The sequence below is a fragment of the Prorops nasuta genome, unplaced genomic scaffold (genome assembly GCF_024137725.1).
Source record: "Prorops nasuta isolate Cenicafe-Biocafe unplaced genomic scaffold, Cenicafe_Pnas_1.2 PNAS00025, whole genome shotgun sequence".
Classification (NCBI taxonomy): domain Eukaryota; kingdom Metazoa; phylum Arthropoda; class Insecta; order Hymenoptera; family Bethylidae; genus Prorops; species Prorops nasuta.
This window is the reverse complement of record NW_027116822.1, coordinates 1,886,839-1,904,321: the sequence shown is the minus strand read 5'-3', so window position 1 is coordinate 1,904,321 and position 17,483 is coordinate 1,886,839. Positions and strand designations below refer to the sequence as shown.

The following is a 17,483-nucleotide window of genomic DNA, read 5'->3' as shown; positions in this document are numbered from 1 at the left end:
GTAATTTCCATGAACACATTTTAAAATTGGAATAATTTTAAAAAGTGCAAAGCTTGTCTACAGTGAAACAATTTTTTATTAACAGCTTTAAGGCTTTATATACAAAAATGAATATAAATTCTACAAGTTAATGTAACATAAAATGAAATTTATACAAATTTATATAAAAAAGAAACTTTTATAGTTCAAAATTTTGCTCCATTAATACAGCAATATTAAGATGGACTTAAATTACTTTGTGCCGCTTCTATTGCCGGAACATTAAGTTTCTCTGGATGCTTGACATGCTGCTCAGATTCAAATATTGACTTGGATTTTCGCTTCTCTTGCTCGTTTTGCCAGTTCACCTAAGAAAATAAGTTTTTTGAAAAAATTCATTTAGTTAATTTATATAATTAGTAATATTAATTACCCTTTGTTTATGTTCCTCAATAGCCTCACGACAAGTACGCATTACCATTTCCTCTGTGAGCACGCCGTCTTCTGAAGTATAAGCTGCATCTTGCCACGCGACTCCCAGTTTGGAAAGTTCACGTCCAGACATTCCTTCAGTAATTTTAGCCACTTTGGAACACAATGCGCCATAATCGAACTGTGCAACTTTTAGTCTCTTCTTGCCTTCCATAGCAGGCTGAAGAACGAATTTATCGAAATAGAGGCGCACCAAACGTTCACGTTCCTCTCTTCCTGGAAGATAAAACTGCAGCATTCTATCTAGTCTATCGTTTATAGCCCAATCAAACTGTTCTGGAGTATTAGAAGCAAGTACTAGCATAAATTTGCTACTTTGCTCTCCAGTTCTGTATAGAAAAGCATTTAACATAGCCCTAAGATCTTCGGACATGTGCTCGCTAGACCTTTTTTTTAGGAATGCATCAGCCTCATCAATGAACAAGAGTAAGCCTTTTCGGGAGGTCTGGGCCCAATCAAACAACTTATGAATAGCGGTTACTCCGTCTCTGCCCATTGGTGCTAGATCTCCTCCTGTTATTATCGCATAGTCCATTCCAGAATGTTGGGCAAGCTTTTTAGCAAACAGTGTTTTACCAGTACCAGGTGGACCATACATAAAAATATTTCTGTACATTCCTTGATTACGCTTTGTATTTTTTGTAGCTATTGCTATATCTCTTAATTTTTCTTCCATTTTTGGTGCTAGAATAACACCCGAAAGAGCGTCCGACGGTTTCTCTTTCAGCTTTTTAATTGCTTGAATCGGGTGTCGAACTGTATCCAATGCAGTAAATCTTGAGGTTTCACGAACTAACGAAGGTCTTCCCAGACGAGATTCTATGTACCTTTTGGCGATTCCCGTTGAGCCTTTGGCAGTATAGATTCCGAATGCAACTAGAGATAGCCCTCCTGCGGCCGTAAGAATTTTATCCCAATCGGCCAAAAGAGCATTTACTCCTGAGCCCAGTATTGAGCCCACAGTACTAGAATAATAATTTTTATTAATTTTACCACATCAAATAATTAATTAAATCCTTTTTCAACTTACTTTATTGATTCTAAAGTGGTTTTTCTATTTTCTGAAGCTTTTAATCTAATTTGTTCCAAATTCAGATCTTGATTCTCTCTATCTATTTTAGCTTTGGCTTTAAGCTCAGCTTCTACTCTTCTCATTTCATTTTTGTGTCTTAAATCCATTTCATATTCGATTGTTGCCTTTTTCATTGCTTCTTGTTCAGCTACAGTTTCCTTCTGTCTTCTTAAAATCTCTTCGTTCATTCTTTGTTGTTGAACCAATTGCTCATCATAACGTTTTCTAGCCAATTGATCCTGATACTGAGCTCTCATCTGATGCTGTTTTGTTTCCTCAGCCAAAGACTTTCTTTTCTCTTCTCCATCTATACGTTTCTGTTCAAGTCTTAATTGTTCCATAGAAGCCTCATATTTTTTTCGCTCCACTTCCATCTCTAAGTGCTTGGATGTTTCTTGCATTTTGGAAAGCTCCAACGCTTCTCTTGCATGTGCTATAAGATTTATAAATCATAAATTTTATAACTTAAAATATGCATATTAAGCGAAGAAGAAAGAAGCTCATTTTTGTAAGAGTATTATAGCTAATAATGAAGATAAAATTGCATCATCCTTTCAAAGATGAGCTGATAGAAAAGTAGGGTGAATCTAACCTAAAAATCACGGTTTAGCTTACGTAATCTTATATAATGAAAAAGTTGAGGTTGTAAGGAAAGTATGATAGATTATGATAAAATTTATCTTACATGATCTTTCCAGCTCCTTGGCTGCCGCAGCAGCCCTTTCCAAGGCACTGGAATCAAACCTGTAAGCTTCCATTCCGCTCTTTCCCTTATTTTTTGGAGGATCATCTCCACCACCACCTGCACCGGCTGCACCTCCCGATGCTGGTGGAGGTTGTTGTACATATTGGGAAAAATCCTGTGGTGGCTGAGCATTCCTGTATCCCAAAAGCCAAGACATTTCTCAACAATATCCACAATTCAGTAGTAAAACACAATTTGTCGCACGACTATTTCAAAGCACAGCCAGTCAGCTCTCATGCGCTCACGTGCTGCGTGTACTGTACCGTCTCATGCAGTCTCATGTGCGCCCCATGCCCATGTGCTCGCTTCGTTGAAATCGTAGTATGAGACTGTGGTAGTACTGGTAGACCAGTGGTAGTATGTATAGTAGTATGTAGTACTGTATCTGTCCGCTACGTGAGATACGTCCGCTGCCGGGCGCTGCCAATGCTGCCATTGCCGCCGTCGGTTAGCCCCCTGGAGGCTGGCTGCTGGAACTAGGAAGCTATCGAACTATCGAAGATTACTGTTCGCCGTTCGGTAAAGTTCGGTTAAAGTTAACCGACTTCACTTCACTCATGAGTCATGAGTTTCAACTCAACCTCAGCATATTCATGTTGGAGATCACTATTCTGGACATTCTGGATTCTGGATGATTCAAGTATGGATGGTTTAGGTTATAGTTTTACAAATTTTTAAAGATAAAAAATTGCAATGAATGACATTATAATCGTGGTTCAACACAAATCAAAACTGCAGCAGTTTAGGTTTTATTATTATACAATATTATAACTTTATAGTTTTGTCTTAACTAATATTTACTGTCAGTCATTAAAGTAATTTGTAATTTGTGTATTCTTCAAATCTAAACGCTTTACATATTTGAGTTGACTGCACTTAATTACATTTCTTTAAATAAAAAATGGAAGAAGCATCATCAACAGAAGAAGACTTGATACAAAAGCATAAAAAGGAGAAAAAAGATTTGCAAGGTATAATATGTTCCAAAATATACAAGGTTGTAATATTTCGTAAATTATTCACAATATTTATAGTTTAATAGTTTATAATATAAAATCAGTTTTATTTACCACAAAAATTGTTCAAAAATACGGCAGGTTCTTGCCGACCTTTGCTTTTTTATTACAGCCCAAATTCAAACTTTGAAGAAGTCTATTTGCAAGGGTGACAAGAAAAAGAAAAAGGAAGTTACAGAAGAAATAGTGCATCTTGAAGCAGCTTTAGATAAGCAGCAAAGTGAAGAACTAGTAAGATGGAAACTTTCACAAGCAAGGATCAATGAAAATGAGGAAAAATGTGAAGGAATATTGACAGATGAAATTTTTCAAGATCGATTTGCAGATCCTTCTCAAAGGATATCCAAAGCACAAAAAAGAAGAGAGAAGAAAGCAATTGCTGAGAAAGAACGTAACCAAAGAATAATAGAGCAAGAAGCTTTGAATGTATTTGGGAAAAGAAATGTAGAAACACAGGCCATAAGGAAGATTTTACATGATCGCAATTTAATGATATATGATATTCCTAGTGATGGTCATTGGTAAGAGATTGATTTAAGATTATAGTGATTAGCTACATAACTTTTTTTTTCTACATATCTTATGTAAACATGAATTTGTTTTAGTTTGTATAATGCTGTTGCCCATCAATTAAAATTACTTGGTGATATGCCCCTTGGGCCAAAAGAATTACGTGCAAAAACTGCCCTCTATCTTAGAGAAAATATGAATGATTTTCTGCCATTTATAATCAATCCAAATTCAGATGACTTACTTTCACCAGAACAGTATGCAAAATATTGTGATGATGTAGCTGAAACAAGTGCATGGGGTGGTGCTGTAGAGGTAACTTAGCGTACTCCTTAGTATTAATAATCTAAGACAAAAAATAATTAAATTCTGTTTAAATAGTTGCAAGTTCTGTCGCATATTCTCAAGTGTCCAATCGAAGTGATTCAAGCTGCAGGAGGGCCATACATTGTTGGTGATCAATATAATAATGGAAGAAAAGTAACTGTTACTTATCATCGACATATGTATGAATTGGGTGCTCATTATAATTCTGTTGCCAAAATTGCCAAGGAAGATGAATGTTAAAAATTTTTAGCCAAGCTAAAATTTTTTTCAACATTCCAATGAATTATTGAAACTAACGAATTTTTGAGTATTGAAAGTGTCAATATCAAAACCCCTGAAATAAGCTGCCACTGTAATAAGTTTTTAAATATTAAAAACTGAGATCAATTATATTAATTATATTGTAATACAAAGCTCATATCAAGTAAAAATATTATAAAATTTAATATTTTATCAATGATATTCTGTGCTTATATAATAAACATTTGAAAAAAAAATACTATAGTGTTTCCCATAACAGGAACTCAAATGTACATTAAAATGAATTATCTTTTCTTATTTATTTCTTTTTTTATTCATAATTAACTTTAGTAAAATGAAACAATTGACAATATTGACGTACTGCCATCAGACTTGGTAATGTAGATAATATAATTTAATGAATAAATATGCTCCAAATCCATTTCACGTTCAATTTATGATAAATAATTCTAATGTATGTATTATAAACTTTGAGTATTACAGTTCCATTTAAATCTCCTCAGTTTTTAATTGACAATTAGAATTTTTCAAGTATTAATAGTTTATGATAAATTAGGCAGAAGGTAAAATATTACTTTCAAATATTTAATTAAACAAAATGATGAATAATTTTCATGGTTTACAATTTTATGAAATGCAGGTTCATAAAAGTTGTATAATTTTATTTTTCTACATTTACACCAATATGATTTTGGGTTCCATCATCTTTCAAAACTTCTGTTTTGTTTTGATCATCTGGTTTCATTGCCGGGAACAGTAAAACTTCCTAAAAATTTTAATAATTTGTTACTGCTTAATCATCAGAAAATAAAAGATTTCAGGTTTTTCAAGTTTTTACCTTAATATTATTGGAGTCAGTTAAAAACATTGTTAATCGATCAATTCCCATTCCCCAACCAGCAGTTGGTGGAAGACCATATTCCAAAGCATTACAGAAGTTTTCATCAACCAATTGTGCTTCGTCGTCTCCAGCAGCTTTGTCTTTGGCTTGTTGCTCAAATCTACAATTGTTTGAAAATACTATTAATGCAGAACTAGCATTAACTGTAAGATAAATACAAGTATTCCTTATATTTACCTTTCTCTTTGTACGGCAGGATCGTTCAATTCAGTATAAGCATTACAAATTTCTTTTTTCATCACAAATAATTCAAATCTTTCTGTTAGGCCACTTTGTGAGCGATGCCATTTAGCTAATGGGGACATGATTTGCGGATGATCAATTATATATGTAGGATTAATACAAGTTTCTTCTATAAATTCTCCTACAAGCTGCAAACGGTAATTCAAAATCAGAAAAAAAAGATTCAAATCAATATTATAATATTTTGTTTTACCTTGTCTAACAGTCTAGCTGTAGTTCTTGGTGCCGGGCATTCAACACCATTTTTAAGACATATATCGTCAAGCATTTTATTAGCTTCCGTTGTATAAAGTTCAGATGGATCAGGTAATTTGACCTTTAACACTTCTTCTAATGTTTCCATCATAGAGATACGCTTGAAAGGTGGCGTAAAATCTATTTCGACCGCTTCGCCTTCTAATCCATCCGGATGATATTTGATTTTATAAGTTCCATGAATACTTTTAACCATGCCGGATACCATATCCTCTGTTATCGACATAAGATCATTGTAATCGGCGTATGCCATATAAAATTCGCAAGTAGTAAACTCAGGATTATGAGTTAAATCAATGCCTTCGTTTCTAAATTGTCGGCCTATTTCATAAACACGGTTAATACCGCCAACGACCAACATCTAAATAAATAAAAATATCATGTATAATTATAAAAAAATTGTTATACATGACGAATAGTTTTCATTAATAATGTTTCATTAATACCTTTAGATAAAGCTCTGGCGCAATACGCATGTACAAATCCATGTTGAGCTCATTGTGGTGGGTGATAAACGGCTTGGCCGTTGCTCCTCCAGCGATCATATTCATCATAGGGGTTTCGACTTCCAAAAATCCCAATTCGTCTAAAAACTTCCGTATATAGGAGACGATTTTCGCCCGAATATGAAATATACGATGGACATTTTCGTTTAGAATCAAATCTAAATATCGCTGCCTAAATCTTGATTCCTGTGATAAAAAAAAGTAATAAATTTATTAATGACTTTTTCCAAATGACCAGTAATTAGTTTATAAAAGTACCTTATCTTTCAGACCAAAGTGAAGATGAGGCAACATGTGCATACAAGGAGTTAGAAGAGTTATAGTATGTGGTATTATTGAAAACTCTCCCTTCTTACTTTTTCCTGGATTGCCAACAACTCCAATAATATCACCTCTTTTGATTTTAGCAGTATCATGGGCAAATTGTTCTTCAGGATGGTAAAGTCTTGCATTAGCCAATACTTGAATTTTAACAGATTCTGCTCGTAGATCATAAAAAATAAGTTTAGAGCCAGATTCGCGAATTGAATGAACCCTTCCAGAAATACTGTGCACCTCATTTTCAAGTACTTCACCATCTTTAACAATATTGCTAAACTTTTCTAAAAACTCCTCCAATGAGATTGACACATTAAACTTGTGTGGATATGGATGCTCATTGATAGCTTTTAAATGATTGACAGCTTGCGTTCTAAGCTTAAAATATTCCTGCAAAAATATATTATTGATAATTATTGCTCAGAAAAAAAGGAATGACAAATAATGATAATATTAATGAAGTAAATACCACAGGACTAATTTCATCTTCCTTGATAGCATCTTTCTTCTCCTTATTTTGAGGTTTCCCTTCTGCTTCTTTGGCCTTTTCAGATTTTTCTTTGAGCTTTTGCTCTGCTTTCATCCGCCTCTTTAATTCACTATGATAAAAATATGTAAAATTAATTTTGTAAGAATTATAACATTACTAACAAAGAGACTCAAAAAAACTACCCACTGTGCAGTTATTTGACGAAATTTAGTTCCAACATTAAAGATATATTTTTTAGAACAAGCCGGCTGTGTAATTGATGTAATGGCAATGAACTTGGTTAGGTTTTTCAACATTTTTAAATCAACAATACTGCTTTAAATTTACTTATTATTTTTTACATAAACATGAAAGTAGACCATAAGATAGCTCATTTTTAACTTTTAACAAAAATTAAACTTGATCAAAAGTTATGTCAATACCGACATACGGCATTAAAACAACGTGGGTGGAAAGTGAAATTGAGCCAAAAACTATTTTTTAAGGTTATGTATTTGTATTACGCGATCAAGTCAAAATAAATAATATCTCAGCCGTAACAAGAAAAATTAACCAAAATAATTTTTCTTCATTTATATTATTAATTTATACTCACTTTTTAGACAATTTTTCACCCGTTGCCTCAGCCATGTTGGCAACGTTGGCAATCCTTCCTTAAGAAACGATCATCTTTCTTCCTAACCTTCAGCTTGGTACAACTGGCATGAAATTGAAGAATTTTGTGTTTTATTTTTTTCCCGCTCATCCTTTCTTTATTCGTCCCGTGATATGTTCGACTGATTTAAATATTTTGAAGTGCGATTATTTCAATCGCATATTATACGTTAAGAAAAATTTTGGGCTGACTGCATAAGGATGTAAAAATGATCTGCGTCAGTTTGGCACTTTCATTTCGTTACCATGGTGATCTGAATTATTTTCACATGCAAGGATTTACACAATTATCTAACTTGCTTAGTTACTATTTTTCTTCTAATATCGTCCTCATTTTATTGCTTTGCACTAATTTTACTCAGATAACGCAGTGATTTTTCATCGAACTAGTAGAAGAATTATTGTACAGTTGATCGAGGTTATAGGTTTGTAAGGATATTTGTAGTTCTCTCTTTTCCCTTTATTTTGTTACAATAAAGAATTTCTATATTAGATTTCTTTAATGAATAATAAAGCATCATTTGAGCTTTGATTTAAGAAGTCTGACAAATGGAGGGTTCATTCAGCATTAACGAGGTAAAAGCTTTGCAAAATTTATTCGCTCCTCCGAAAGGTGATTCGGATTCCGATGATGATTTGGAACAAGGAGGAGCAAGGAAATTAGGTAAAAATCGATTCATTTTAATAAGAAACTATATACAAGAGAATTCTAAAAAATGTTTTTGAAAGAAGATTGCATGTACCTGTGTACATATATACATATGTATATCGTACTAAAAAAACACTGAAACAGGTCCCCGTCATATAGGAGGACAGAAAGAAAACAAAGATTGCTTAGCATCCCATTTGAAAAAAATTGAAAGCACGGAAGGCAATATTTGGCATCCGTCAGAAGTAAATAATGCTGAGAATCCGGATATTAAAGATCCGAGAAAAGTTCCGGAATACGAAATGAAATTCAAACAATCGGTTACGCCGGAAGACTTATATTTAGGCGTAAATAAAAATTTGAGTTCAGTAGTCTAATTTCGAGATTTTCTTGTAAAATTAGTAAATGAAATTTACAGGTTGGGTTCAAAACACCAGGAACGGCATCATGCGAGTGGCTGTCGGTGTCGGTAAAGTTGCCACAAGAAGTACGGGAAAAAGTGGAGCTCTCTGTGAATTCTGATGCAATTGATATACGTAGCACTAGGTGAGATTTAAGCATCGACCAAAATATCATTGCAAGACTAAAAATTAAGCAGAGAGCTACACCAAATAAATAAAAATATACACAAATCGATTCTAATTTAAATGATATGAATAATATATTATAAATGCAATTTTCCAGATATCGGCTACATTTACCTACGCCACATCCAGTCGAGCCAAATGCATCTTCGGCCAAATGGCATAATGAAACTTCCACTTTGGAGATCAATCTTAGATTAATTCGAGAACTAGATCCTCTTAATTTTTAAGCAACTCCGAATGTAGTACGCGTAACAGTGGATAATGGGTTCTAAATAAATTATTAACCGGATTTAATTATAGTGACCAATCAATTGAAGAAGTTTGTTGAATAGTGTAGTACACATTGCAGGAGAGCAGAGTTTCAATAATCGTTTAATTAAGCTGGAAGAACGTTGCTTAGGATGGCGCTGTGCAGCGGCTGTATGAAAAGAACGAATGAAAAGACGTTTGCGAGATTTAATTGGTTTTCTACAATTACCAATGAATAGAGCTGGAAGAATTAATCCTCTTGATTTTCCAAGAGCTAATTTTATTGACGCCTTAAAACTCGTTAGAAAGGATTTTTTTTGCAAACTAAAGTAATACAAGCCATACATAATTCTTACTATCATTTATTTTTAATCTATAATTAATACAATTATTTTAACTTTTTTTATTCAGTAATAATTAATTAGTGACGAATAGATCAATAATTTAGGAAGAAAAATGAGAAAAATGAAGTTTGCCCCCAGAGAGATTTGAACTCTCGACCCCTGGTTTACAAGACCAGTGCTCTAACCCCTGAGCTATGGAGGCTCACGTTTCACTAGTATTTTATGAACTCACAAAACTCCTGTGCTTTATCGAACCAAGATTTCCACGCAATTACAATAAACAAATAATTTCTACGAATAAAATTGAATGAAGAAATTCATTGTTAAACAAAATACTACAACTGTGAATAAGAAATTATGCAATTCACTGTTCATCAACCGGAAATAAGGTATAAAATACAAGCTGTATATAGCGTATACTCATATATACAGTAAGAAAAAAAAAACAATAAAATTTTCAATAAACTTTTATTTGCTATTAATCCAAGTATTTATAAATATATTGGAATTGTTTGATACAGGTGCAGCAGAGAAACGAGAAATGGCAATGTAGCGAAGAGATCGAGTAAACACTTTCAGCATGGCAAACACGGAAATCAATTTGCGGACTTTAATTCCAATGTGGGTACACAATGTGACTCCGAGAGTCGTGGATAAAAGTTGACGCACTGGTCAAGGATATTTGTGGAAGCTGAGAGTGAACGCGCAATTCTTCAAAAAATCCAGCACAAAAACAGCAGCGAATAAAATGTATAAACGCAGCGCCTTTCGTCGTCTGCGTTTCGCAATAAGCGCGCGCAAATTCGATAATATTTTACATTTGTACTCGGCAACTATTTTCGCATTTCCGTTCGAAATTCTTAATTCGTAAGGACATTCAATGCATCGTTGAAGCGATTGCACACCGATTTAACGAGCTATTTTACATGGCTCGGAGCGATGATTAATAACCGTTGATCCGTTCGCGGAACTTGCCATCGATGGAATTATTTATAATAACCATGAGGATGCCTCGTCAAAACAATTATATAATTTTTTTCTGTCATTCGCCAGCCATGAAAATAAGGAGGAGACGCGCGCAATAATTGAAATTGCATCACAGGCGAATTGCGATTTTACGACGATCACCGTTATTATTACAGTAGGAATAAAAAGTATTAGAAATACAAACGCACAATGTAGGTGTACAATACTATACAGATAAATATCAGTGCACACAAAGCTTTCCGCAATTAACGGTTCGATCCCGGAAAACAAAACGCGACTACCTTATCGAACAATATTTCCTTTCTCTTCTGCATTATGATAGGTGATTTAATTAAAAACTATCTTTCAATCCTGTAATTGTTTACGTGCTAAGAAAACGTACTATTTTCAGATTGCAAAGAAAAGGATAGGTAGCGTAGAAAATTAATGCATATATAATTTTTTTCCATCATTGAGTCATTAAAAGAAGAGAGAAATATCTGATCTTGTAGAAGGTGAGTTTGCGCTGTTGAGATTTGCTTGGAATCTCTGGCGGGGTTGGTGTGGTCCGGGGATGAGTGGTTGCAAGTTCTGAAGCGTCGCGACGCTCACTGATAGCGAAGGACTGTCAGTGCATCCGTGTATCGCGTTCGATACGTCTCGATTCATCTCTTCTTACCTTTTGGATCATTCTGAAAATAATAAAATTCTGATTATAAATTTATAGTATTTAAAATTGTAAAATTATTATAAACTTAGTTTCTGTCAACACTGATCTTAGCTATTGAAATAACATATTTTTTTAAACTTAGATAAATTGTAATTTAAAAAAATTATCGTATAATACAAATTATTTATAAATAGTCTAAGAATTAATTTTTATAGAACTACAGAAATTGTTGAATTGCTTGAAATTATTACGAGGTTTTATAAAACAAAAGTCTGTGTGTTTTTCAAAAGTGTCAAATGAAAGAAAAGAGGAGAAGAATCAGGTAAAAATGATTTTGGAGAATTAAAAGAATAACGAGTGTTTTAAATTCAATTATATTTTCTTTCTACGTTACGTATATAGGATCACGATAATATAATTAATTTCTTACAACCATTGATGATTATTTAAACATCGCACAATCATTATGAAGTGGCTGGGAATAATTACTGTGATGACTTTGGCATTGCCTGGGGCAATTCCATGGGAAGCAAATCAATCTAAGCCTTGTAAGTACAACCTTTTTAATTCTTTTATTAAAAACTAAAATCTACAACTAAATAAACACTCCTTTTTCCAGCACCACGTGTATACGGGGACGACATTCCAATGAGTTCCATCAGACCTGGTTTTGCAAGTGTGCAACGAAAAATAGTGGAAGTGCACAATTATTATCGTTCGAAAGTAAATCCAGCAGCCTCGAATATGTTAATGATGGTGAGTCGAGAAATGTTACAGAAGAAAGTCTCATTTCTTTTCACTAAACAAAATTTATAACTCGACCTTCAGAGATGGAGTCCTGGTTTGGCAAAATCTGCTCAGAAATGGGCCAATCGTTGCCTTGGGCTTTTTCACGATAACACGACTGATCTGCATCTTGATAATTATGGGAGGGCAGGTCAGAATATTTTTTTTACAACTGCAAGAACCCTCTGGTGAGAAATGAGCCCGTTCCTACGAATGCCTCCAAAAGCAATGATAATATAAACAATGTTAACTTTTGTAGGAATTTTCCAATAAGAGTTTGGTACGCGGAGTACAAGGATTTCACTTATGGAATAAATGCGACAAACGAATTGCTAAAGGTCGGTCATTACACGCAGATGGTGTGGGCTACGACGCACCTGGTTGGATGTGGTTTGAGCCACTGCACCAGTAACCAAGGACCCATTGGCCTTGATCACTATCTCTATGTATGCAACTATGCTCCAAGGTCTCTGAAGGCTCGTGAAAAATTATTAAGACGATTCTATATATATGTGTATATATATATATATATATCTACTGCTATGTTCCAGTGGAAATTACGAGAGTCAATTAGGCATCCCTTACGAGAAGGGTGAGTGGTGCAGCAAGTGCAAAGGTAACTGTTCCAATGGGAAACTCTGCACAAACTGGTGCGAGTACGCAGATCTCTGGTCCAACTGTGCAGAGCTCGTTTCAACTTTTCGAGAATGGCTGTGCGACACTGAAACAGAAGAGGGACGAGAACGTCGAGAATTTTGCGCAGCCACTTGCAGTTGTTCTGGCAAAATCTATTAATCTTCCTGTATATATATATGTATCATGTTCCAGAGATTTAACGTACAATTGTATAAAGAATAGCTTTAAAACGTGGAAATTTTTATCTCATGTAAAATAATAATAAATTCAAGTGGAGGAAACTCGATAGGGTCCTGGAGAATCCAGGCTAACCGTTTTTGCATGCACGACGACTTCCGGTGGTGAATCACAGTGCGTTTCCTCCTGTCTTATTTCTCTCCTTTCGTATAGGGAAAACGGGCGTGGTTGTCTCGACCAAGAATAAAGCTTTTTCGTAACCGAAGGGGGTTTGATGCAACAAGTTAAAGCAAGGTAAGGTTTTCGGACAGTGAATTTCACGCTCGATGCTCTTGTTTCCTGGTCAAAGGGTGGTCGGACATGCTTGTTTGATCAAGAAAACTAGCGGTTACAAATACCACCGTGGGAAATTGCATCCACCCCCAACAGAACACAATTATTTCCCAATTGAATTATAAACTGTAACAGCCTCTTACGAATCCAACGATCGAATCAATATACGTAAATCCACTAGAAATAAACTGAACATAGTATTGTGATATTTTACATTAGTGTATTTGAGCCTTTGAAAAAATCTGCACAAATTTCCCCTCTTATATACAGTTTAACAATTACATTTTAAAGAAAATAATACAATTTCTATAGACAATAATGATACATCTATCATATCCAGAAATTCTCAAGGCATTTGAAAATGTTACTTGTATAATCGAATCGAGATGTATTCTGGAAGCGTCCAAACGGAAAGAGTAGCAAGGCCGGAAGAGCTTCATCCTCTCGTCAAACCCTCTTTTCACTCCTATCTCTCTTTCTCTCTTCAGCATATAATGAGACGACAGTTGGCGTTTCCCTCCCCTCCACATTAAAAGCCTCGTGAAACGACGAGTTGGGATAAACAAAGAACGAAAGAATTTTTGTTCCTATTTAACAAATCCCTCGCTATCTCCATGTAGATTAACTTATTCAACATTGGATATTCCTAGTGTTTGGGTACTTCTCCTTACACAGTAATCCATTAATTTTGCATGGATTGAGAAAGTGGGTGGGACTCGCGTGTGTGTATTCGATTCGGTTGGGCTCGGCATGGCTCGGTTGGGTTGGCATTAACAGCATGGGCAAGGTCTCTCCGGGCAACAGGTAGAAAGAGAGACAGGTGGCCGGTAATATTCATGATGTCGGCTGCGATACTCCGACTGGCAATACTCCCTTCTGCCAGTTTCAGTCCCACTGCTCCCGCTGTACGTCATGCCCTACGCCTCCTTCAATTCTCCAGCACGAATCAGTGAGTACTCGTGGAAGAGGCACTAGCTGATCCAGCAACATTTTCCTTGCATTTGGTGGTGTACAAATCGAACAATGGTGGTCCGAAACGGAAGCGAGGCTAATTTGGTGGAATCGTCGAGATTAAGACGATCCCGTAGACTGTCGTCAACGAGGGGTCTGCAGCCCCGGAGAAGACCAGACAGGACTTCCGCTGACGAGCCACGGCAGGATCTCAATCAGAAACTGGGTCTTTGTCCAATAGTAAGTAAGAATGTGGAAGATGCTGGTGAGACCAAGAAGAGGTTCCTCATTAACTGGGATTTGAACGAGAGAATCAGTTTGAGTAGTGGATCCAGTACTGGTTTGGAGATCCGACCGGATATGAGAAGAGGACCTGAAAATAGAAATTTAAACGATTACAAATTGGATAGAATGAACGTGTCGGGTTTTCCGGAAGAAGGTGCTCAGAAACGAAAGGGTTCCTGGTCGATAGCGATAGATGTGATAAAAGGACCGAACGATAACGTTATCAGGAGTGACTCGAAATACGAGGAGTCTTCCAAGGTCAAAGGTAAAATGGACAAGTCGGACGATTCTATTGGTAGAAGGCTGGAGTTGATTCATGAATTGAATCAGAAGATAATGTCTAAGTGTGAGAGGTTCAGGATGAGGTCCAATGTGAAGGCTGATGGGAAACTTGGTAAGACCAAGGTCAAAGGGTCAAAAGTGGAGGAAGACCACGTGTATAGCGAGGTGAAGCGGAGGAACAAATCAGTCCCCTCCATCGAGCTACCAGAGAGCAACAAGTTCACATTTTCCAAGGACTATTGCGATCGTCTTGTATTCTCCAAGGAGAACGATGGATTATCAGTTCACGAGAAAGATGCGGATCATGAAAATTTTATTCTGTCCAAAGGGCATAAAGTCAAGGGGTCAACGATGGAGGAGGATCAATCTTACACGGAAATAAAACATAGGAACAAAGTGGTCCTCCAACCGAGCATCGATCTCCCAGAAAGCAATAAATTCACGTTTTCGAAGGACTATTGCGACCGTCTTGTATTATCCAAAGACACTGGCGGACTTCCGGTTCGTAAGAAAGATACAGTTTGTGAGAATTTTAGCTTTTCCAAAGAGGAATGCAATTTTCGAAACTCGAAACTTTCAAATAAAGTGTTCAAGACAGACAAATCGTCGAAGGAACTACAGAGGAATCCTCAGCTTCCGGTTAATGATAAGAGCTACCTGGAGAACTCGAAACTTTATCCAGAAAGAAATTCGGTGCATTCGAGACATGATTCAAACATGGACCATGATCAGGAAGAGGCAGATCAAAAGGCTTTGGAAAAGGAGATCTTGGATAGTCTTAATCGCACCATCGACAAATTTGACCTCGATGACGTCACAGATGGAGAACGCAAGAACAGCGACTCTTGCAATGGGAGTGAGAGTTTCAGCACGGACTCCATACAGACGTCGAGTCCTCTGCAGGATTCAACAAATGCGAAGAAGAGCCTCGTGGAGACTTTCAATTGTTCCTGGGACTCCGGAGTGGGAGTCGAGCTGGGTACCGGAAGTGGGTGGATCAGAATACATACTGGAATCGAGAGTAGTCTTGTTTACTTAACTCTCGACACTACGGCCAAGGACGTCTGCCGGGATATGCTCTTGGGGGATGATTTATCCTTGTTTGTACAGGTGGTTGAAATTACTATGAAATATTATATTATACACAAACTTTCTGGCAATTAACTAATAACATATTAATCCTCTCCTACTGTATTTTTATTTATACCACTTTCAAACATTTAAGTGGTTGACTCTATATACTGTATCACTCTTATTTACTTTTACTACTTGACGTGAGGTTCTATGCCAAGTCTTATGATGTTATACAGAATTCCAAGCAATTACAAACGAGAGTTTAATTACAGCTCGTTAATTTTCAGTACGGTGGCGAACCAGGCCGAAGACTCTGTCCACGTGAGAAACCGTTGGAACTGCAGGATTACTTTTTACAACTCCTCGGTTATCAGGATGTCTCCAGGAGGGCCCGCCTGGGAGTTGATCCCGAACTAAGGCATCTTATAGCCTTCCACGTTGGTTCGTTTCTTTCTCTACACTCGAACCAGTAGAGATGCAATAATAAAAAACCATCTTCGTAGGTCCTGCATCTCCCTCGCCTGAATTGGATGGCTACAGCAGATGTGGCTACGCCTTTGTGTTGAAAGGTTTGGTTTTTCCCCAATGGAAACGTAGACCACTGGCCGTCATTGGTTCAAGACTCTTCTTATTTTCAGGTGAAAGGCAGATTCATGTACTAAAATAAAAAAAATATATATAAAAAAAAAACGAATTTAAAGTGTCAGTGGTTTCCGTCACGCGTTGTAAGAATAAAAGATGCCAGGTTCGTAGTTTCTTGAGAGGGTAGGGTTGTGGTGGGGGGTATGAAACGTGAAGTTACTTTTGATGTAAAGTTTTATCGAGGACGTGCCTGGCATTCGCCAAGATTTTACACTTGTACATGTTGATCTACAGGGTGATTTTCTTATAATCGGACTTTGCAGATTGCCAGGCTGAGTGGATAGAGTTGGGCTATGGAGGAGGTGGAGCCGTTTGCTACGCTCCTTCACGACTGGGAAAATTGGTCCTAAGGGTCACCGGTTACCCGAAAGTGACGCAGCAACGGCGAAAATTAAGCAGAAGACGCGACAACGTTCAACTCGATGGGGAGAACGAGGAAGAAGTAGAAGAAGAAGGGGAGACTGAAGAAACCCATCACAAAGAAACTAGACACCTATACCTTGGATTCCATCATCCCTGGGACCGTGACTTATGGAAGAGTTGGATAAAACGAGTAATTTCTCTCAAATTGTCAATATAACCGTTTTCCACAATTTTCCTAAAACGTAAATATTCATCAACCGTTAGGTAAATGCAAGAGTACATTCGCGTTCCAACGGTACGTCGCGCTGAATTGATTCACAAATTAACCAAAACTCAATTGAATTTGCATGTGAATAATCGTGACTCGCCTTACATTCGTCTTGCTGCTGCAAAAATTTCGTGCTTAACCTGACTGTAACGTAAGATGTTGCGCAATGGTAAGCACGGAGCGTACACACTTCCGGTTAACGTGCCACGAGACACGCGACAAAGTCCTTCAGCAGCAGCAGCCTCGTCAGTGATGTACCGGCGCCAGTCACGAATCGCCACTGTTAAGACACTGCTGCCACAACTGTTAATTCTTCCCCATCAATCAATCGCTCAACGACCGCTAGATCCTCCACTCCCGTTGAATTGAAGAGCACTAGTGTAAAAGTTCGACTGTGAAAGCACATTTTGACCGTGGGGAGACTGCTTAATGTGCTATAGCTATCGAGAATA

General features: G+C 36.5%; 6 protein-coding genes and 1 non-coding gene across 13 annotated transcripts; 4 read left to right on the top strand and 3 right to left on the bottom strand.

Annotated features, from left to right (window-relative positions):
* Positions 1 to 53: 53 nt before the first annotated feature.
* Positions 54 to 2,693, bottom strand: bor (ATPase family AAA domain containing bor). Of its 2 annotated transcripts, XM_066741136.1 has the most exons (5): positions 2,552 to 2,693; positions 2,229 to 2,422; positions 1,502 to 1,976; positions 413 to 1,436; positions 54 to 347 (listed from the first exon to the last, which is right to left on the bottom strand). In XM_066741136.1, the coding sequence occupies exons 1-5, from the start codon at positions 2,557 to 2,559 to the stop codon at positions 216 to 218; spliced, it is 1,833 nt and encodes a 610-aa protein (XP_066597233.1). In that variant the 5' UTR covers positions 2,560 to 2,693; the 3' UTR covers positions 54 to 215. The 2 variants fall into 2 exon arrangements, with proteins under 2 accessions (XP_066597233.1, XP_066597232.1); XM_066741135.1 differs by lacking the exon at positions 2,552 to 2,693 and having other exon boundaries at positions 2,229 to 2,545.
* A 209-nt stretch (positions 2,694 to 2,902) lies between these two features.
* On the top strand, positions 2,903 to 4,873 carry LOC136782025 (deubiquitinase OTUD6B). Of its 2 annotated transcripts, none has more exons than XM_066741143.1 (4): positions 2,903 to 3,285; positions 3,386 to 3,825; positions 3,910 to 4,129; positions 4,196 to 4,873. In XM_066741143.1, the coding sequence occupies exons 1-4, from the start codon at positions 3,190 to 3,192 to the stop codon at positions 4,379 to 4,381; spliced, it is 942 nt and encodes a 313-aa protein (XP_066597240.1). In that variant the 5' UTR covers positions 2,903 to 3,189; the 3' UTR covers positions 4,382 to 4,873. The 2 variants fall into 2 exon arrangements, with proteins under 2 accessions (XP_066597240.1, XP_066597241.1); XM_066741144.1 differs by having other exon boundaries at positions 2,905 to 3,259; positions 3,417 to 3,825.
* A 135-nt stretch (positions 4,874 to 5,008) lies between these two features.
* Positions 5,009 to 7,795, bottom strand: LysRS (Lysyl-tRNA synthetase). 3 transcript variants are annotated; one of them, XM_066741140.1, is made up of 9 exons: positions 7,711 to 7,725; positions 7,302 to 7,363; positions 7,095 to 7,224; positions 6,566 to 7,015; positions 6,248 to 6,493; positions 5,740 to 6,162; positions 5,481 to 5,674; positions 5,241 to 5,403; positions 5,009 to 5,168 (listed from the first exon to the last, which is right to left on the bottom strand). In XM_066741140.1, exons 3-9 carry the CDS (start codon positions 7,206 to 7,208, stop codon positions 5,064 to 5,066), a joined length of 1,695 nt encoding a protein of 564 aa, XP_066597237.1. In that variant the 5' UTR covers positions 7,209 to 7,224; positions 7,302 to 7,363; positions 7,711 to 7,725; the 3' UTR covers positions 5,009 to 5,063. The 3 variants fall into 3 exon arrangements, with proteins under 3 accessions (XP_066597237.1, XP_066597235.1, XP_066597234.1); XM_066741138.1 differs by lacking the exon at positions 7,302 to 7,363 and having other exon boundaries at positions 7,711 to 7,795; XM_066741137.1 differs by lacking the exon at positions 7,711 to 7,725 and having other exon boundaries at positions 7,302 to 7,681.
* Positions 7,796 to 8,039: 244 nt separating this feature from the next.
* Dnaaf6 (Dynein axonemal assembly factor 6) lies at positions 8,040 to 9,287 on the top strand. Of its 3 annotated transcripts, none has more exons than XM_066741474.1 (5): positions 8,040 to 8,194; positions 8,308 to 8,433; positions 8,563 to 8,765; positions 8,837 to 8,964; positions 9,103 to 9,287. In XM_066741474.1, exons 2-5 carry the CDS (start codon positions 8,319 to 8,321, stop codon positions 9,230 to 9,232), a joined length of 576 nt encoding a protein of 191 aa, XP_066597571.1. In that variant the 5' UTR covers positions 8,040 to 8,194; positions 8,308 to 8,318; the 3' UTR covers positions 9,233 to 9,287. The 3 variants fall into 3 exon arrangements, with proteins under 3 accessions (XP_066597571.1, XP_066597570.1, XP_066597569.1); XM_066741473.1 differs by having other exon boundaries at positions 8,263 to 8,433; XM_066741472.1 differs by having other exon boundaries at positions 8,190 to 8,433.
* Positions 9,288 to 9,727: 440 nt separating this feature from the next.
* TRNAT-UGU (transfer RNA threonine (anticodon UGU)) lies at positions 9,728 to 9,800 on the bottom strand. The gene has a single exon. It is a non-coding gene; the product is annotated as a tRNA-Thr (tRNA).
* Positions 9,801 to 11,192: 1,392 nt separating this feature from the next.
* On the top strand, positions 11,193 to 13,238 carry LOC136782176 (cysteine-rich secretory protein 3-like). Its single transcript, XM_066741398.1, has 6 exons — positions 11,193 to 11,556; positions 11,637 to 11,782; positions 11,854 to 11,990; positions 12,063 to 12,208; positions 12,280 to 12,486; positions 12,572 to 13,238. Exons 2-6 carry the CDS (start codon positions 11,701 to 11,703, stop codon positions 12,813 to 12,815), a joined length of 816 nt encoding a protein of 271 aa, XP_066597495.1. The 5' UTR covers positions 11,193 to 11,556; positions 11,637 to 11,700; the 3' UTR covers positions 12,816 to 13,238.
* Positions 13,239 to 13,406: 168 nt separating this feature from the next.
* On the top strand, positions 13,407 to 17,443 carry LOC136782047 (uncharacterized). Its single transcript, XM_066741196.1, has 5 exons — positions 13,407 to 15,794; positions 16,046 to 16,199; positions 16,262 to 16,396; positions 16,664 to 16,804; positions 16,883 to 17,443. Exons 1-5 carry the CDS (start codon positions 14,190 to 14,192, stop codon positions 16,978 to 16,980), a joined length of 2,133 nt encoding a protein of 710 aa, XP_066597293.1. The 5' UTR covers positions 13,407 to 14,189; the 3' UTR covers positions 16,981 to 17,443.
* The last annotated feature ends 40 nt before the right edge of the window (positions 17,444 to 17,483 follow it).

Bases quoted from the DNA above. Each gene is read 5' to 3' on its own strand.
- bor (XM_066741135.1), bottom strand. From the start codon at position 2,445: ATGTCTTGGCTTTTGGGATACAGGAATGCTCAGCCACCACAGGATTTT. The intron at 1,437-1,501 runs GTAAGTTGAAAA...TTATTATTCTAG, and splicing joins ACCACTTTAGAATCAATAAA to TACTGTGGGCTCAATACTGG. The intron at 348-412 runs GTAATTAATATT...TTATTTTCTTAG, and splicing joins TTGAGGAACATAAACAAAGG to GTGAACTGGCAAAACGAGCA.
- LOC136782025 (XM_066741143.1), top strand. From the start codon at position 3,190: ATGGAAGAAGCATCATCAACAGAAGAAGACTTGATACAAAAGCATAAA. The intron at 3,286-3,385 runs GTTGTAATATTT...AAAATACGGCAG, and splicing joins TATGTTCCAAAATATACAAG to GTTCTTGCCGACCTTTGCTT. The intron at 3,826-3,909 runs GTAAGAGATTGA...AATTTGTTTTAG, and splicing joins ATTCCTAGTGATGGTCATTG to TTTGTATAATGCTGTTGCCC.
- LysRS (XM_066741137.1), bottom strand. From the start codon at position 7,411: ATGTTGAAAAACCTAACCAAGTTCATTGCCATTACATCAATTACACAG. The intron at 6,163-6,247 runs GTATTAATGAAA...TTATTTATTTAG, and splicing joins CGCCAGAGCTTTATCTAAAG to ATGTTGGTCGTTGGCGGTAT. The intron at 5,404-5,480 runs GTAAATATAAGG...AAACAATTGTAG, and splicing joins CCTGCCGTACAAAGAGAAAG to ATTTGAGCAACAAGCCAAAG.
- Dnaaf6 (XM_066741474.1), top strand. From the start codon at position 8,319: ATGGAGGGTTCATTCAGCATTAACGAGGTAAAAGCTTTGCAAAATTTA. The intron at 8,434-8,562 runs GTAAAAATCGAT...ACACTGAAACAG, and splicing joins AGGAGGAGCAAGGAAATTAG to GTCCCCGTCATATAGGAGGA. The intron at 8,766-8,836 runs GTAAATAAAAAT...TGAAATTTACAG, and splicing joins CGGAAGACTTATATTTAGGC to GTTGGGTTCAAAACACCAGG.
- LOC136782176 (XM_066741398.1), top strand. From the start codon at position 11,701: ATGAAGTGGCTGGGAATAATTACTGTGATGACTTTGGCATTGCCTGGG. The intron at 11,991-12,062 runs GTGAGTCGAGAA...CTCGACCTTCAG, and splicing joins CCTCGAATATGTTAATGATG to AGATGGAGTCCTGGTTTGGC. The intron at 12,209-12,279 runs GTGAGAAATGAG...TAACTTTTGTAG, and splicing joins ACAACTGCAAGAACCCTCTG to GAATTTTCCAATAAGAGTTT.
- LOC136782047 (XM_066741196.1), top strand. From the start codon at position 14,190: ATGGTGGTCCGAAACGGAAGCGAGGCTAATTTGGTGGAATCGTCGAGA. The intron at 15,795-16,045 runs GTGGTTGAAATT...GTTAATTTTCAG, and splicing joins ATTTATCCTTGTTTGTACAG to TACGGTGGCGAACCAGGCCG. The intron at 16,397-16,663 runs GTGAAAGGCAGA...CGGACTTTGCAG, and splicing joins AAGACTCTTCTTATTTTCAG to ATTGCCAGGCTGAGTGGATA.